Below are 19,340 nucleotides of genomic sequence, written 5' to 3'. Positions count from 1 at the left end.
CGAACGCCATCTTTTCTCGTAATAACGAGATATTCTGTCGTACGAACGCCATCTTTTCTCTTAAATATGAGATAATCTGTCGTATGAACGGCATCTTTTCTCGTAATAACGATATTCTGACGTACGAACGCCATCTTTTCTCGTAATAACGATATTCTGACGTACGAACACCATCTTTTCTCGTAATAACGAGATATTCTGTCGTACGAACGCCATCTTTTCTCGTAATAACGAGATATTCTGTCGTATGAACGCCATCTTTTCTCGTAATAACGAGATATTCTGTCGTAGGAATGCCAACTTTTCTTGTAATAACGAGATATTCTGTCGTAGGAACGCCATCTATTCTCGTAATAACGAGATATTCTGTCGTAGGAACACCATCTTTTCTCGTAATAACGAGATATTCTGTCGTAGGAACACCATCTTTTCTCGTAATAACGAGATATTCTGTCGTAAGAACGCCATCTTTTCTCTTAATAACGAGATATTCTGTCATAGGAACGCCAACTTTTCTCGTAATAACGAGATATTCTGTCATACGAACGCCATCTATTCTCGTAATAACGACATATTCTGTCGTACGAACGGCATTTTTGCTTGTAATAACGAGATATTCTGTCGTACGAATGGCATTTTTGCTTGTAATAACGAGATATTCGGTTGTATGAATGCCATTTTTTCTCTTAAATACGAGATAATCTGTCGTACAAATGACAACTTTTCTCATAATAACGAGATATTCTGTCGTACGAGTGCCATCTTTTCTCGTAACAATGAGATATTATATAGTATAATCTAGAAGCTAGACATGTTGCTAGCATGTAGCTTGGTGTTGCTAGCATGTAGCTAGGCAGTGCTAGCATGTATAAGCATGTAGCTAGGTATTGCCAGCATGTTTCTAGCATGTATTAACATGTAGCTAGAGGTTGCAACATGTAGCTAAGCAATTCTAACATGTTCTAGCATGATGCTGGGCATTGCTGTCATGTTTTAACATGTAGCTAGAGGTTGCAACATGTTTAACATGTTGATAAGTGTTACTAGCATGTAGCTAGGCATTACTAGCATTGTGATAATCATTGCTAGTATTGTGCTAATAATTGCTAGCATGTTTTAACATGTAGCTAAATGTTGCCAGCATTTGTTGTAGCTAAATGTTGCTAGCATGTTATAGCATGTAGCTAGGCCCTGCTAGCATGTTGCTAGGTATTTTTAGCAGGTTTCAGCTGGTTGCTTGGGTGATCTGGCTAGGGTGTTTAGGGAGAAAGAGAAATAAAGAGATAGGAGAGAGAGAGAGAGAGAGAGGGGTGGAAAAGTTATTAAGAGAAAGATAGAAACAGAAAGACATATAGAAGTAGTGGAATTATTTAAATATGATAATTATGTTCCTGTTTTATGATAATTATGTTCCTGTTTTTCAAGCAACATTTGTATTTTGTAAATTATTTATTTGATTGAATATGAGCTACATTTGTACATTATTTTATTCCGCTAGCTTTTTTAGCGCAAGAATATGTTCGATCTGAGTGGCCACTTTGCTACTAAGTTAGACACACCCCCTATTTCCAAATGAATGGAAGGATGGTTTCATTCTGTGTCATTTGAGTCATCATTGTGGATTATGGCACATTGGGAGCAAGAATTATTGCATCTGAATTTGTTTATTAAAGTGAAACCTGTTTAAACCTTTATCTATTTTGACATGACCACATAGGGAAGCCATTATTTAAAGAATCCAGAGCTGAATGACAGGAAGGTTCCCAGATACATGTCCTCTAGGTTTAAATTGGATTGTCAATTGGGATTCTCTAGGGGAAGTCCTTTTTAGTCTTGGCAGGAGTTAACATAGGCTCCTTGGAGCGTGCACTATCTTTAATAGGAAATCAATGTGGCCTTTGAAAGACTGAACCCTCAATATTAACCTGAAGTCTGGGTAACTGTGATCTTGCCAATAGTACACTTTTCTGGATCAATAAATATTGATGGTCCTGGAACGACATTCTTGTCAAACAAACAGTCCTACCACTATCCCACTATAACTATAAAGGGAAAGGATCTCTCCATCCATCCATGACTCACTCTATCCTTTCATCCATCCATCACATTATCATCCTATCACTCTATCATCCATCACTTTTTCTATGTATCAAACACTCTATCATCCATCTTTCCATCACTTTTTCTACCCATCCTTCCTTCGCTCTTCAATTCATCCATCCATCACTTTCCATCCATCCATCCATCCATCTATGACTTTTTATCCATCCATCCATCCCTCTATCCATCCATTCATCACTCTTACTATCCATCCATCCATCACTCTATCCATCCATTCATCACTCTTTCTATCCATCACTCTATCCATCCATGCATCACTCTATCCATCCATCCACCCATCTATGACTTTTTATCCATCCACCATCACTCTAGCCATCCATTCATCACTCTTTCTATCCATCCATCCCTCTATCCATCCATTCATCACTCTTACTATCCATCCATCCATCCCTCTATCCATCCATTCATCACTCTTACTATCCATCCATTCATCACTCTTACTATCCATCCATTCATCACTCTTTCTATCCATCCATCCATCACTCTATCCATCACTCTATCCATCCATCCATCACTCTTTTTATCCATCCATCCATCACTCTATCCATTCATCATCACTCTTTTTATCCATCCATCCATCCATCACTCTATCCATCCATTCATCACTCTTACTATCATCCATCCCTCTATCCATCCATCCATCACTCTATCCATTCATCACTCTTTCTATCCATCCATCCCTCTATCCATCCATTCATCACTCTTACTATCATCAATCCATTCATCAATCTTTCTATCCATCCATTCATCACTCTTTCTATCCATCCATCACTCTATCCATCCATTCATCACTCTTACTATCCATCCATCACTCTATCCATCCATTCATCACTCTTACTATCCATCCATCACTCTTACTATCCATCCATCCCTCTATCCATCCATTCATCACTCTTTCTATCCATCCATCCCTCTATCCAACCATTCATCACTCTTACTATCATCCATCCATTCATCAATCTTTCTATCCATCCATCCATCCATCACTATCCATCCATTCATCACTCTTTCTATCCATCCATCACTCTATCCATCCATTCATCACTCTTACTATCCATCCATCCATCCATCACTCTATCCATCCATTCATCACTCTTACTATCATCCATCCATTCATCACTCTTTCTATCCATCACTCTATCCTCCATTCATCACTCTTTCTATCCATCCATCCCTCTATCCCTCCATTCATCACTCTTACTATCCATCCATCCCTCTATCCCTCCATTCATCACTCTTACTATCCATCCATCCCTCTATCCATCCATTCATCACTCTTTCTATCCATCCATCCATCACTCTATCCATCCATCCATCACTCTATCCATCCATTCATCACACTTTCTATCCATCCATCCATCAATCTATCCATCCATTCATCACTCTTTCTATCCATCCATCCATCCATCACTCTATCCATCCATCCATCACTCTATCCATCCATTCATCAAACTTTCTATCCATCCATCCATCACTCTATCCATCCATTCATCACTCTTTCTATCCATCCATCACTCTATCCATCCATTCAACACTCTTACTATCCATCCATCCATCACTCTTACTATCTATCCATCCATTCATCACTCTTACTATCATCCATCCATTCATCACTCTTTCTATCCATCTATCCATCACTCTATCCATCCATTCATCACTCTTTCTATCCATCCATCCACCCATCCATCACTCTATCCATCAATTCATCACTCTTTCTATCCATCCATCCATCCATCCATCACTCTTTCTATCCATCCAGCCATCCATCACTCTATCCATCCATTCATCACTCTTACTATCATCCATCCATCACTCTTACTATCATCCATCCATTCATCACTCTTTCTATCCATCACTCTATCCATCCATTCATCAATCTTTCTATCCATTCATCACTCTTTCTATCCATCCATCCATCCATCACTCTATCCATCCATCCACCCATCCATCACTCTATCCATCAATTCATCACTCTTTCTATCCATCCATCCATCCATCACTCTTTCTATCCATCCAGCCATCCATCCTCTATCCATCCATTCATCACTCTTACTATCATCCATCCATCACTCTATCCATCCATTCATCACTCTTTCTATCCATCCATTCATCAATCTTTCTATCCATCCATCCATCCATCACTCTATCATCCATTCATCACTCTTTCTATCCATCCATCACTCTATCCATCCATTCATCACTCTTTCTATCCATCCATTCATCAATCTTTCTATCCATCCATCCATCCATCACTCTATCATCCATTCATCACTCTTTCTATCCATCCATCACTCTATCCATCCATTCATCACTCTATCCATCCATTCATCACTCTTTCTATCCATCCATCAATCTTTCTATCCATCCATCACTCTATCATCCATTCATCACTCTTTCTATCCATCCATCACTCTATCCATCCATTCATCACTCTATCCATCCATTCATCACTCTTTCTATCCATCCATTCATCAATCTTTCTATCCATCCATCCATCCATCACTCTATCATCCATTCATCACTCTTTCTATCCATCCATCACTCTATCCATCCATTCATCACTCTCATCCATCCATTCATCACTCTTTCTATCCATCTACCTATCCAACACAATCTCTATCCATCGCTCCATGACTTTCCATCCATTCTTCACTCTTTCTGTACATCTATCCATCCTTCTTTTTATCCATATATCTATTCAGTGTCTGTCTGTGAGTTAAAATGTTGTTGCAAATTGAATGAAGTAAAGATAATGGATGAATCCTGAAAGCTCATCATGTGTAACGTGAAAGCAATAATAGTCCCTTGCATATGGTTAATAAATATTTTATTGAAAAATAAGGCACGGCATAGAGAGAGAGAGAGGGGAAAGTGTTGTTGTCTTCATGTCTCAGTGCGACGTGCTCATGTCAGGAGATTGAACTGATGTGGGACAGACGCGGCCTCTACCGTCAATGGATTACTCCTCACATCCAAACTCTTCAGGGCAGGCATGACCGACAACTTATCCATCGGTAATTCTGATAGAGACAGAGACAGAATGAGTGAGTCCTTACTGTTAAGCTCCTATTCACGTAACTCACTGTCTACAGAACGTGATTCAGCACTCAGAAAACTTTGACAAGCGTATTTAATTGCAGTGTGGACGTGGCCGGAGAGTCTGAATATATAAGCTCTCTAATGCTCTTAAAATCTCTTCTATTTTCAACAGAAAGAAGAGGATCTTTTGTTCAGGGATCACATGTCTATCCAGAAAAACATTCATTAAAATAATACAGACCATTAAATCAGAGATAGAATCCATTGATAACTTTATAAAGGCAGAGTTGAACAAAAAGCAGACTTAACTCTGTTTTCACCTCAGTGACTTCATGGCACTCGAGTTAAAATGAGAATAACTGCAGATACAGATTCAAGACTGGTTTCTCCCAAACCATTAATTATGTCTCATGTGCTACTGTGGTTTTAAACCTTTTGTTTGACCCTTTAATGCATATGTGGCAGGGCGGAGCGCGGGGCCGGGTCATGATTCCACACACCCGGCCCCTAATCCGGCTAATCAAGCCTCAGAGAGGGATAAAGGCCGACTGGAAGCTACAGAGTGACAGAGAGAGATTTACGGGCACCTTTGTGTGTTTGTCTTTTGGTTCAGTTTTATATTAAACTATCATTTATATTGTCAAGCCGGTTCTGGCCGCCTCCTTTCCATTAATCCCTTTACACTGGTGCCAAAATCTGGGAAGGAGGAGGGATGCGACATAGTGGAGTTCTCGCTGCTACATCCACCCCAATGGAGCAGTCGCGGCCATCCACCGGAGGACGGAGGAGTCCGGCCGTCTGGAAGCAGATGAACGGCCGCTGACCGCGAGGGGAGGAGGGGCTCCCAACCAACCGCCTGGAGCGGTTACCGCTGCCAAGGGTGGGGGAGACCCCTACAATCCACCAAAAACACAGACGAGCACATCTGTGAGGGATAAAATGCATTAGAGCGCCACCTACATTTCACATCTGTATATTGTGATGGAATGTGATGGAGAAACGTAATTTGTTCTAGTGCTTACTGCCACCTAGTGGAATAAAATTAGACTTTTCAAAGTGAGGTAGAGTGAACTGTACCAGAATGACATGTTTACAAAGTTAGGACATATTATAAACACATACAATATTATTTATGAATAGTTGTTGTCTTTTATGTTATTTGGGCAGTTCTCTGAAAAATGTACATTTACATTTATTCATTTGGCAGATGCTTTTATCCAAAGCGACTTACTAAAAGGAATACATTAGAAGCGATTCATCTTAAGGAGACAGTGGTACGAAAAGTGGCGTATTACAAAGTTTCACTAGCATCAGAATAGTAGCATTCAAAACAGATTAAGGTGCAACAAGACATTTATTTTTATTATTTAGTGACTGGTTTAGTGCTCATGGAAAAGATTTGTTTTTAGAAGTTTTTTGAAGACAGAAAGTGAGTCTGCTTTATGGATTGAGTTGGGAAGGTCATTTCACCAATGTGGTATAATGAAACCGAAAGTCTGGGAAAGTGTTTTGGTGCCTCTTTGTGTTGGTAAGACAAGGCGACGTTCCTTAGCCGACAGCAGGCTTCTAGTGGGTGCGCAGAAATGATTTTAGGTATGCTGGAGCAGACACAGTGACTGTTCTGTATGCAGCATCAGAACCTTGAATTTAATACGTGCATCAACCGGCAGCCAGTGGAGAGAGTCAAAGAGTGGTGTAACATGTGCTCTCTTTGGTTGATTAAAGACCAGATGTGCTGCTGCATTCTGGATCATTTGCAGAGGTCTAATTGTGCATGCAGGGAGATGAGATAAAAAATTTGACAAATTTCGTGTGAAAAAGTGTGGGTGGCAGCCCAAAAATGCACCAGAGTTCAAGGGGTTTAAAAAGATCAGTGTTGACACTTATTGCATTGACTAACATTCTGTTCATTTTCTCTCCACTGTGTAAATGATCATAGTTAAAGTGCATGAATCTTGTGTACAGCAGATTTCTTACATTTGAATAAACGTGTGACAAATGCGTTTGTGTCATGGAGTACTATTAAAGTACTCCATAAACTTGAAATCGGTTCTGTACGGCTGCTTCAAAACTCCCTAGACCATAAAGCGAATGTGTTCCTCTGCCAAACAAATGTCGTTGTTTCGTGGACTGATGTTTGTTTCTGATCAGAGACGTTTGGACTGTCTTACTTGAATAATTCATACGAGCATCAGTTTTTAATACAGCAGGTAGAATTGTCTGGCTTTGATTTTTATTGACAATAAATCTTTATCTTTCCTATAAATCCATTTCTGCTGGCTTTACAATCTGAAATTACACTCTATATTAAGGCTGGGTATTGTTAAAAAAAATTTGATACCAATACCTTGACTTCGATACCGGTTCCTAAACTATATTTGTTTCGATACCAATTTTATGAAATCTGTCAAGTTCTTCATCAGATTTGTCGTGTTGCAGGTCTTGGCAGAAATTATCTTGTTGCAAATATTGCATTGCGTGCTGTTGGCATCGAGCCTGGTGAAATCCACACTTTTGATCTATTCCACATCTTTCACATGTATGGGGTTTGAAACACATACACAATACAGCCTAACATGTGAGCCACATCTCTGGGCATAACCGGCATACATAAAACTAGTGTTTTTCCTTGATGCCTAAACACAGCCAATCACCGGCACTTTTAGATTTTAGATTTGGGAACATCTAGCATGCTACATGCTTATCACTGACGTTGATGAGATTAACCCCTTAAGTATCGAAATGTGGTACCGAACGACAAGACATTTTTTGATACTCGGTTGTTTAGAGGCTCAAACTCGATACCCAGCCCTATTCTATATTCAATGAAACATCTGGATCTTTGTGACGCTAGTGCAGAGATGCCTAAACTAGGGTCAAAGTTGGCCTGCGATGACCTTTGATTTGGCCCACTTTGACCTATATGACAAGAATAGGGGAAACAAAAAATGCTATTGACGCAGATTTTCATTGCATTAATTTAGATTGAAGAGTAATGTTTTCTTTGTTTTTTTTTTTGGTGAAAAAATTAAATAATAAAGGAGGAGAATCAGGGCAACTTGCATATTTTAAGATAATAGTTTGCAGAGCCTGAAATTCACCGCAGGACTGTGGGTATTGCGCACAATTTTAATAATTTCCACATTGGTAATGCAGAAAATTCCCGCACAGTTTTATTCACTTTACAGTAATGCTGCAAATTAGACTCTATATTAGTAAATCAATAGATACAGATGAACAAATCAAATCAATAAACTTGTTTTAACTACTAAAACTTTTCAGAAATGATTTTCAGGCCCTGTGTTTGTTGTAGTCTCTTGGTCTAGTTACCTGTGATCTGGTTCCCTTCGACGCTGATGTCCTCGAGGCTGCTCACGTCCATCAGTCGATCAGGGAAAACCGACAGCCTGTTTTTGGAGAGGTTGATTCTGATCAAGTGCTGCATTTCACCAACCGCCTCTGGCAGCGTGGTGAGGACGTTACCCTGCAGATCCAACTCTACAGGTACAGAAAAAAGTCTAGATTTTTGCAGTAGAAATATCAGTCGACAGCACTGTGTGAGAGCAAAAGAAACACGGGAGACATCTGTCGTCATCTACTCACCTTCACGTTGTTCCAAACTTTTATGACTTTCTTGGGACACAAAAGGATAGCAGAATGTTAGTCTCGGTTACCATTCACTATACAATGAAAGCGAATGGTGACGGAGTTACCTGGGTCATTGACAAATAAGGTTGTTCGAGGTGGTAAAAATGAGAAAATCTTTAAATAATTGCAATTTCTACAAACAAGTTTTATTTAATTACTTTAAAATGTCATGTGTTGTAACCATTATTTAAAAGGTATTAAAATACTTAATTTGCACCTTGAATACATGAGTGCACCTGAACAAAATGGGCCATTTTTTTTTAATCATATGTTTTTGTCAACATAAACAATTAAATGGCTAACTACATGTTGGTTACACCACATGACTTTAATTTGGTGGACATATTTTATTTTTAAAAGATTAATAATGATTAACAAAATTGTTTCAATGCTCTTTTTTATATTAATATTATTATTAATAAGTAGAATTAATAATATTAATAGAGGAAGACCGATATATCGGTTTTACTGATGAATCAGTGCCGATAGTTGCTTTTTGGGAATATCAGTTATTGGCAAAAAATCTATGCCGATTGTTGCCGATAGTTTTTACATCATTTCGTAATTTCAAAATAAGAGTCCCCAGTGTGTTTCTTGGGCTTGTTTATCCCTAAAAGTCACGCATTACGCAACACATTTTCTCATTTATTTTGGCTATTATTGTGATTTTGGTTGAACAAAAAACTGAATCTGGGATTTTTTTTTTTTTTGGATTCTTTGTCTTTTCCCTCCATAGTGAAGAAACAATATATATACACTCACCTAAAGGATTATTAGGAACACATACTAATCCTGTGTTTGACCCCCTTTCGCCTTCAGAACTGCCTTAATTCTACGTGGCATTGATTCAACAAGGTGCTGAAAGCATTCTTTAGAAATGTTGGCCCATATTGATAGGATAGCATCTTGCAGTTGATGGAGATTTGTGGGATGCACATCCAGGGCACGAAGCTCCCGTTCCACCACATTCCAAAGATGCTCTATTGGGTTGAGATCTGGTGACTGTGGGGGCCATTTTAGTACAGTGAACTCATTGTCATGTTCAAGAAACCAATTTGAAATGATTCGAGCTTTGTGACATGGTGCATTATCCTGCTGGAAGTAGCCATCAGAGGATGGGTACATGGTGGCCATAAAGGGATGGACATGGTCAGAAACAATGCTCAGGTAGGCCGTGGCATTTAAATGATGCCCAATTGGCACTAAGGGGCCTAAAGTGTGCCAAGAAAACATCCCCCACACCATTACACCACCACCACCAGCCTGCACAGTGGTAACAAGGCATGATGGATCCATGTTCTCATTCTGTTTACGCCAAATTCTGACTCTACTATCTGAATGTCTCAACAGAAATCGAGACTCATCAGACCAGGCAACATTTTTCCAGTCTTCAACTGTCCAATTTTGGTGAGCCTGCAAATTGTAGCCTCTTTTTCCTATTTGTAGTGGAGATGAGTGGTACCCGGTGGGGTCTTCTGCTGTTGTAGCCCATCCGCCTCAAGGTTGTGCGTGTTGTGGCTTCACAAATGCTTTGCTGCATACCTCGGTTGTAACGAGTGGTTATTTCAGGCAAAGTTGCTCTTCTATCAGCTTGAATCAGTCGGCCCATTCTCCTCTGACCTCTAGCATCAACAAGGCATTTTCAGCCCACAGGACTGCCGCATACTGGATGTTTTTCCCTTTTCACACCATTCTTTGTAAACCCTAGAAATGGTTGTGCGTGAAAATCCCAGTAACTGAGCAGATTGTGAAATACTCAGACCGGCCCGTCTGGCACCAACAACCATGCCACGCTCAAAATGGCTTAAATCACCTTTCTTTCCCATTCTGACATTCAGTTTGGAGTTCAGGAGATTGTCTTGACCAGGACCACACCCCTAAATGCATTGAAGCAACTGCCATGTGATTGGTTGATTAGATAATTGCATTAATGAGAAATTGAACAGGTGTTCCTAATAATCCTTTAGGTGAGTGTACATATATATATATATTACATTCTATAAATCGAATTTAAAAACTATCTGCCGATTAATCGGTTATAGGCCTTAACCATCACCATAATTATCGGTATCGGCAAAATGCACTATCGGTCGACCTCTAAAGATTATCCTGCACTACTCATGCCGACATTTATTTTTTTCAATATTTTGAGCTTTTAACGTGTTTAAAAAATATATAAAAAAAAAAAACCTGTTTATCATAGTAGAGATGTAAGTCATTGTTTTGTTTGAAATGCATTTTTTTTTTTTATCTTTGAATAACAAAATATCTGGACACAAATGTATTTAATATTTGCATCACGTCATTGACCCATCTAACATTCTGTCTAACATTTCGCTTTGTTTTGTACGTGTAAGAAAGCACGTTCGAACACAGGTTCGAAACGACACGAGGGTGAATAAATGATGACAGAATTCACATTTTTGGGTGAGCCATCCCTTTAATAGTGAATAACTCTCTTATAAGAGGAACTTGGAAACAGTCTTACCTGTTAACTGTGTAAAAGTGCGGAAGAACTTGTGGCTCAAGGATTTAAGCTGGTTGTTGGCGAGGGAGATTTTGTGGATGTTTTCTGTGCAACTACGCAGCATTTTAAAGACGCCGTCTGGGAAACTAACAAGGCCGCAGTCAGACAAATCTAAACAGGGGAAAACAAAACAGTGTTGATACAGATTGAATGGATGAGGAGTCTAATTAATAGATTGTGTTGCTTAAAGAGCCGTCGTTCCCTCTGAATATCAATGAGCTCCCATTGTGCAATCACTCCCGAAATCGCGCCAAACACCATCTCAATGATGGGCAGAAATAAATACAATAATTTAAAGCCAATTGATCTGTGCGTGTGTATAATCAAAAGTGTTTGGTTTCACAATGTCACTGATTGTAATGTTAGTTTACTTCTCTCTTGCCCTTAAATGGGTTATACCAGGGGCATAGTTTCCAGGGGGGATGGGTAAGCCCCCATAACTGGTGAAAATCAATGTGATTGATAAGGGCCCCTCAGTGCAACAGCGCCATCTGTTGAGCAGGACAGTCCACAGCCGGATTGAACTTCAAGCAGGTTTCCCACACTTTTCGACCGGTGAACTTCCATGACCTTTCCAATCGTTTATGATCACTGGATATGGATTTAAAAATCATTTGAGTGATGTCACTTCTAGATGAAATGCTGTATTTTAGAGTCCAGTACTGCCAGACTTTTTAGCAGAGACGGGCCACTTCTATTATAATGAATGGGAGAAATTGGAACGCCCAACGGTCAACGGATGGAGAAAGGAAGTCCCGCCTAACAGGTATAAAATATCACCTTCTAGATAGAGACATCACCTGTCAATCAACTTGAGAGCATGCATGCGCATTAGCTATACAAGCTGGGAAAATTAGCATTTTTTTTATAGTAATATGAGGTAAAGATGCTGATTTGAAATATGTTCTTTGATCGTAATCTTGACTAACCGATTTGGAGATTTTATCATTTCCCCATTCAAGTAGATAGAAGCTGCACTTTCATGACTGGAAATAGCCTCCCGAGAGCGTTACAAAGATGCCCGCCAGTGGACTGACTTGCTAGAAAGACTTTGGATACACCTAGAAAAAATTATATTACGAATTTTAAAAGTTTATTCATTTTGGAGGAGCCTGGGTAGCTTTAGCGAGTATTGACGCTGACTATCAAGCTGGAGTCACGAGTTTGAATCCAGGGTGTGCTGAGTGACTCCAGCCAGGTCTCCTAAGCAACCATATTGGTCCGGTTGCTAGGGAGAGTAGAGTCACATGGGGTAACCAAATTGTCCCGGTTGCTAGGGAGGGTAGAGTCACATGGGGTAACCAAATTGTCCCAGTTGCTAGGGAGGGTAGAGTCACATGGGGTAACCAAATTGTCCCGGTTGCTAGGGAGGATAGAGTCACATGGGGTAACCAAATTGTCCCGGTTGCTAGGGAGGGTAGAGTCACATGGGGTAACCAAATTGTCCCAGTTGCTAGGGAGGGTAGAGTCACATGGGGTAACCAAATTGTCCCGGTTGCTAGGGAGGATAGAGTCACATGGGGTAACCAAATTGTCCCGGTTAATAGGGAGGGTAGAGTCACATGGGGTAACCAATTTGTCCCGGTTGCTAGGGAGGGTAGAGTCACATGGGGTAACCAAATTGTCCCGGTTGCTAGGGAGGGTAGAGTCACATGGGGTAACCAAATTGTCCCGGTTGCTAGGGAGGGTAGAGTCACATGGGGTAACCAAATTGGCCCAGTTGCTAGGGAGGGTAGAGTCACATGGGGTAACCATATTGGGCCGGTTGCTAGGGAGGGTAGAGTCACATGGGGTATCCAAATTGTCCCAGTTGCTAGGGAGGGTAGAGTCACATGGGGTAACCAAATTGTCCCAGTTGCTAGGGAGGGTAGAGTCACATGGGGTAACCAAATTGTCCCGGTTGCTAGGGAGGGTAGAGTCACATGGGGTAACCAAATTGTCCCAGTTGCTAGGGAGGGTAGAGTCACATGGGGTAACCAAATTGGCCCGGTTGCTAGTGAGGGTAGAGTCACATGGGGTAACCAAATTGGCCCGGTTGCTAGGGAGGGTAGAGTCACATGGGGTAACCAAATTGTCCCAGTTGCTAGGGAGGGTAGAGTCACATGGGGTAACCAAATTGGCCCGGTTGCTAGGGAGGGTAGAGTCACATGGGGTAACCAAATTGTTCCAGTTGCTAAGGAGGGTAGAGTCACATGGGGAAACCAAATTGGGCAGGTTGCTAGGGAAGGTAGAGTCACATGGGGTAACCTCCTCGTGGTGGTGATTAGTGGTTCTCTCAATGGGGCGTGTGGTGAGTTGTGTGTGGATCGCGGAGAGTAGCATGAGCCTCCACATGCTGTGAGTCTCCGCGGATGCACATCGAGTCACGTGATAAGATGCGCGGACTGACGGTCTCAGAAGCGGACGCAACTGAAACTCATCCTCCACCACCTGGATTGAGGTGAGTAACCGTGCCACCACGAGGACCTACTAAGTAGTGTGAATTGGGCATTATTTGCATTATTTTACATTACAGTAATGAGAGGAGATATTTCACGGTGAAATACAATCGTTGAATTGTTACAAAGACGTTTTAGTTTTTGAAATAAACGATTGCTAATGTTCACCAACAATGCATTAAACTGCATCAAAAACACTGCCAAAAAACACTCTACACTGACAAATGTACAGTCAATATAGCAGAAAAGATTACGTACTTTCTACTTTGAATAAGTTAAAGCGTGAACTTGGAAATAATGAGTAAATTCTACATTTGTACTCAATTCAAACATGTAAAAAAAATTATGTTCTAGCTTATAAGTACATATTATTCATGATTGTTTGTTATCTTTACAATGCATCATCATGTATCAATCCTAAAGCAGAAAATAATGCCATTTATTCACTAATTTCAGTAAATTTCAAAGGTAAATAAAACAAGTACATTTTATTGAACTTTTCTCAGCCTGCACCAGGCATGAATATTTAAAGAGTCTGCATGCATTTCACTGTTGCATGTTTATTTACACCATTGTTATTGTTGATTTTGTTGTTACGTTTGGTGGCTTATTGTAAGGTTTGCATGTGCAACTCTGAATCTTGTTACTATCGCCATTAAAAGTGCTGTGAGCGATTTATTTTAATGGAAAATTATGCAAAAACTGTTCTTACTCCCTGAAAGATATTAATGAAATAAGTGTCATGAGATATCTCACCGGTCTCTGAGATAGCTCTAGACTTTTTAAACAGCTAATAAAAATGTGTCTGTGGTCCCTGACGCTTTCGACCTGTCAATCATTTTGTGCGTTCTCGTTGTATTGCAGTTGCGGCGAATTAATGAGGCTTAATGCCATTTTTATGCCATGCTGTTCATAACAGTTGCCAGTAGAGGGCGCTGTTTTGCTGCTTTTAAAGCCAACAAGAATTGTGTGACGCCTTTAATTGGAAATATGGTTTGTTTTATTTACTAGCCATTTTTAAGTGTTTCCTATGTTGTCATTTATTTATTTTATTTTTTTAGTAAACTCCACTTTTGTTTGATTATTAGAACAGTTAAAAACGGTTGTACTACTCAGTAAAGTAAGCACAAATTACACTTGCATTTCTTACAAGTCACTTTACCCTTCCAATTCAAACTTTGATTCACAACAACAAAAAGACGAGTACATCAGGGTCTCTAGTTTGAGAAACAGACCCCTCGGAGGTCCCAAACTCGCAGCTTCAATGCATTTCTGTAAGTAGAGGATTAATGGGTGAACAGACATTTTGAAAAACACAGTATTTATTTAAATAGAAATAGTCATTGTAACATTAGACATGTCTTAAATGCATCCTCGGTGAACAGAAAGCATCCATTTCTGTCAAAAACCCACATTTCTTAGTGTTCTAAAACTTTTCATGAGATTCATTCATCCTGGTTATAGAAAGTAAACATCATCTGGGATTCACCTAACGAGTCTCTGCCGTCCTCCATGGTGTCGTTTACTCTCCTGGCGACTTTTGCGACGGCCTCCGCCATCCTGCGATGTTCAGGTGAAATCTGAGGAGTGATTGGTGTATTGAGTGGCGGCTGTAACTCATGCACAGGTCAGATCCTGCCAAAGCGCACAGACATGCAGTGACATCATGAAACTCGCTGAGGTCATCAACACATGTTCATGAACATAATGTCTATTTCAACACATGCATTATAGAGTATTATATATTATATAGAATATAATTATAGATTATTGGTATCCATTATAGAATACCAATTTTCTTTCTGTCCAAATTCAGTATGTTCATGAACAATATCTCGACCATAATACTGCAACTATGGCTATAAACTACTGGTCTGGTTGACTGATATGGGGTTTTAAATTGTCAATGCCAATAATAACTACAGTAGGGTGGCTGATGGCTGATATAATGCCATATAGCCCAATATAATTTAATTACAACAACTGAAATGTAAACGTATACAATTTTAACTCACTTTTACCTGATTCAATTAAAATAATATATATAAAAATTACCATTATCCATTTACAACGGAGAGGACAGTTTTGTGTGAGTTTACGCAATAAGTTTTGTGTCAGTAACTATATTTAAACCATGATATTTCTTAGCAAATCTATAGTTATAATACAGGAAAACTAAATCTATGTTAATAAAAATCATAATTTTGTGGGTATCAAAGTTTTAATAATGCAAATACCATAGTTTATCTATGGGTTTACTATAGTAATAGTGTGGTATCACTTTAAAATAAGGTTACATTTGTTAACATTAGTTAATGCATTCTGAACTAACCATTAACTAACCATTAACTAACCATTAACAAAGTTGAATACATTCTGTATTGTGTTGTTAGTTAATGACGTTTTTAATTTGTTTGTATTTTGACGGAAACCATGTTTTTTACTATAGTAATATTGTGGTAACACTTTAAAATAAGGTTACATTTGTTCACATTAGTTAATGCATTATGAACTAACCATTAACTAACCATTAACTAACATTAACAAAGTTGAATACATTCTGTATTGTGTTAATTGTTAGTTAATGACGTTTTTAATTTGTTTTTATTTGATGTAAACCATGTTTTTTACTATAGTAATATTGTCGTAACTATGAAAATTATGTTAAGTAACCATGTTTTTAATACAGTGTACTGTATCCATATTGTAACCATGGTTTTACTATAGATTTACCATGGTTACTTCACTACAAATGTTGCAGTATTTGTAGTAAAATTCTAACTAACCACATAATTATGTTGTTGTTTTTTTTACCCATAGTTTTTGATTTGCTGCATTATTTCTATGGTTTTACTGCAAATATCAAGTTACTGTAAAATATGGTTACTGTAGTAAAACCATAGTAAATGAATAGCAAAACTATTTCAGAAAAAAAACATTCCCGCCCTTTTCTCTCAAGGGCTCTGTAATTATCCATGTTATCCAATAATACTGCTTATAATACTCTCATAATGTATTGGGTAATTACTAAAAAAAAAAGTAATTAATTACTAACTACTAATTACATCTTCTACAGTGTAGATTACTGTACTAATTACTCTGTATGAAAAGTAATTGCATTACTTATTACTAATTACATTCTAAAACCCTGATCAACCTCGACCAGATGAAAAATACAACAATAGACATGAAATTGTTCTTTAATTTCTTTCAAATAAATCAAATTAATTATTCATGAACTGGCCAAAGAATTTAAAGGGGCGGCGTTAAATTAGAAAACATATTTTTTAACATTAGCCATTAGATTCGATTTTAAATTAACTATTGTTTTATGTAGAATTGTTCTAGAGTCTATACAGTATTTACCGCAATTACATCAGAAGCAACTGTAATTAAATTACTGAAAAATTAGAGTAATCCCTTACTTTACTTTCGCCCCAATGAAAAGTAATTTAATAACAGTAATTCATTACTTAATAATGCATTACACCCAACACTGCTCATATTATGATGAATATTATAAGTGTTTTCATTAGAATAAGCAAAGCATTCTCTTGCTGAAACTTGTCTGACAGACTAACACAGACAGCTGAAGAGATAAATATAGAAACACAGAAGTTATTCATAGAACAAGTATTAATGCATCTGAACGTCAATTATCAAATTATACAATGTAAGATCAGAGATATTAAGATGGTTTAAGGCCTGCAGGATTATTAAACACTTTACGTATTGTTTAATACCGCATTCGAAAGCTTGCCTATGACGTCATGCCATTCATTCTTAACTAAACAACGAAAAGCATGCAACTACTCGTATTTAAAGCTGTAAAGTGCAGCAGACAGCTGTATATCTTACATTCAAACATGCGATGCTGTCTCACCGTCTCCATTCACCGCACAGATTACTTTATGTGTGTGATCACTATGTAGTGTGTAGTCGAAATGTGCACGCGTCTGCCGGATTCCGCGCGCGATTGTCGTGATTTTGCCACGACTGTCGCAAAAACATATTGTGAATTGCTTGACGGCAGCTCGGAAAAGACGAAAAAGTGTAAAAACTTGTAAACAACCCTAAATTTATAATTATAGATACATACCATAATAATACATTTTAAGAAGCTCTTTTAACTGTAATACTTATCATCCATGTAAAAACTAAATTGTTTAAATATTTGAAACGGCAAAGGGTAGGCTACTGTACCATGCAAATATATTAATATTTGTAATAATATAAATAATTCTCATTAAAATATACTCTCCAGAAAATTCAACAGGCCTTGGATACATCCAAACTATTTGAACTGCACAGCTTACATCTAGACATATCTGTTTTACATAGTTATAAGTCTAAACGTATAAGAAATGAAAAGCATATTCTAAATGTATTAATTATTTTAGCCAAGTAGCCTATTATATCCATAAAATGTGAACAGCACAAAAAAGCCTTTGTATATTGTTCTTTCAGAAATGCAAAAATAAACATAATATAATTATTTGCCTTTGATACTTGATAATTCATATAGTTCATCATTGAAACTTCTGTATTAAGTTATTGCTTTGTGTATATTTTATATATTCTTGCTTGATTTTGAGGGGAAACTTTTAACCATTTAAGTTTTTGTAAATTGTAATATATTATCGGTTTTTGAAAATTGCAGTTACAGTGAGGCACTTACAATGGAAGTCAATGGGGTCGATCTGTAAACTTGTAAAAGTATAGACACAAGAAATAAACAATATGTGTGTTGACGTGATTTTAGTGTGATAAAATCGATTGCTAAACGCATCTCTGTAAAGTTGCATCCAATTTTACATCAGTGACAAATTCACCCACCTGTCAGTAGTCCATCACAAAAAAAACGATGATTTAAACAACTTAACAGCTCAAATAATACACTGGTTTTAACAGAAGAATGAAAGTAATGCTGTATAAAATGGGTAGAGTCACATTTCTGCCTTTAAACCCTCCAAAAATGGATATAAATATACATATTTCAGTCCCAGTCTCTATATCTTGTTATACCAGCTCATAATATTGTACATAAGGCAGCTGAGAGTTGAAAGCACATTGTACATACCCCTTCTCTCCTGTGTTTGTGGTGGTCTACAGGCGTTCTTCTGCAAAACTGGTTAATAAGCTGCCATTCTGGAACATCCCTGACAGGTCATGACTGCAATAGCTTTACTGTGGGACAACAGAAGGTGATTGATCCCATTGTCCCATGAACCCTTGTGACCCCCATAGTGGACACAGAGCTCTCTTTGAACCTAGCCTAGAAATCCCGCTGGCATTGTTGAATTGTTTACATGCTGTATGCATGTAGTCACTTCACACATTAATCTATCCTTGTGTAAAATATTGAATTATATAATAGTCCAGTTGCCATGGGAACCTTAAGGGTTTTAATAGTGCTTTATTAAAAAATGTCTTTGACTGTAATGCTACAATAACAGTCACGAAAAGACCAATAAACACTCTAGCCTCAGTGGTATCTAGTCTCTAATTTGATTATGCTGTATAGAGTATAGAGAAATACATTTTTCCCAAAAAGTGAAAAACCTCAA

At 38.3% G+C, this 19,340-nt stretch overlaps 1 protein-coding gene across 5 annotated transcripts; it reads right to left on the bottom strand.

Annotated features, from left to right (window-relative positions):
* Window positions 1–4,937: 4,937 nt before the first annotated feature.
* lrrc20 (leucine rich repeat containing 20) lies at window positions 4,938–18,977 on the bottom strand. Of its 5 annotated transcripts, none has more exons than XM_052102273.1 (5): window positions 18,854–18,977; window positions 15,263–15,408; window positions 11,297–11,446; window positions 8,491–8,658; window positions 4,938–5,141 (listed from the first exon to the last, which is right to left on the bottom strand). In XM_052102273.1, the coding sequence occupies exons 2-5, from the start codon at window positions 15,330–15,332 to the stop codon at window positions 5,026–5,028; spliced, it is 504 nt and encodes a 167-aa protein (XP_051958233.1). In that variant the 5' UTR covers window positions 15,333–15,408; window positions 18,854–18,977; the 3' UTR covers window positions 4,938–5,025. The 5 variants fall into 5 exon arrangements, with proteins under 5 accessions (XP_051958233.1, XP_051958236.1, XP_051958232.1 ...); XM_052102276.1 differs by having other exon boundaries at window positions 15,263–15,353; window positions 18,854–18,872; XM_052102272.1 differs by lacking the exon at window positions 18,854–18,977 and adding an exon at window positions 17,657–17,763 and having other exon boundaries at window positions 15,263–15,353.
* Between the last annotated feature and the right edge of the window lie 363 nt (window positions 18,978–19,340).

This window comes from Xyrauchen texanus, chromosome 33 (genome assembly GCF_025860055.1).
Source record: "Xyrauchen texanus isolate HMW12.3.18 chromosome 33, RBS_HiC_50CHRs, whole genome shotgun sequence".
NCBI lineage: Eukaryota > Metazoa > Chordata > Actinopteri > Cypriniformes > Catostomidae > Xyrauchen > Xyrauchen texanus.
Note: the sequence above shows the minus strand (reverse complement) of the source record. Positions and strands in the feature narration are given on the sequence as shown.

Excerpts from the sequence above, each read along its gene's own strand:
- lrrc20 (XM_052102272.1), bottom strand. Across the intron at positions 8,659-11,296 it reads CACTTTTACACAGTTAACAG|AGTTGGATCTGCAGGGTAAC; the intron begins GTAAGACTGTTT and ends CTGTACCTGTAG. Across the intron at positions 5,142-8,490 it reads CGAAGGGAACCAGATCACAG|AATTACCGATGGATAAGTTG; the intron begins GTAACTAGACCA and ends TGTCTCTATCAG.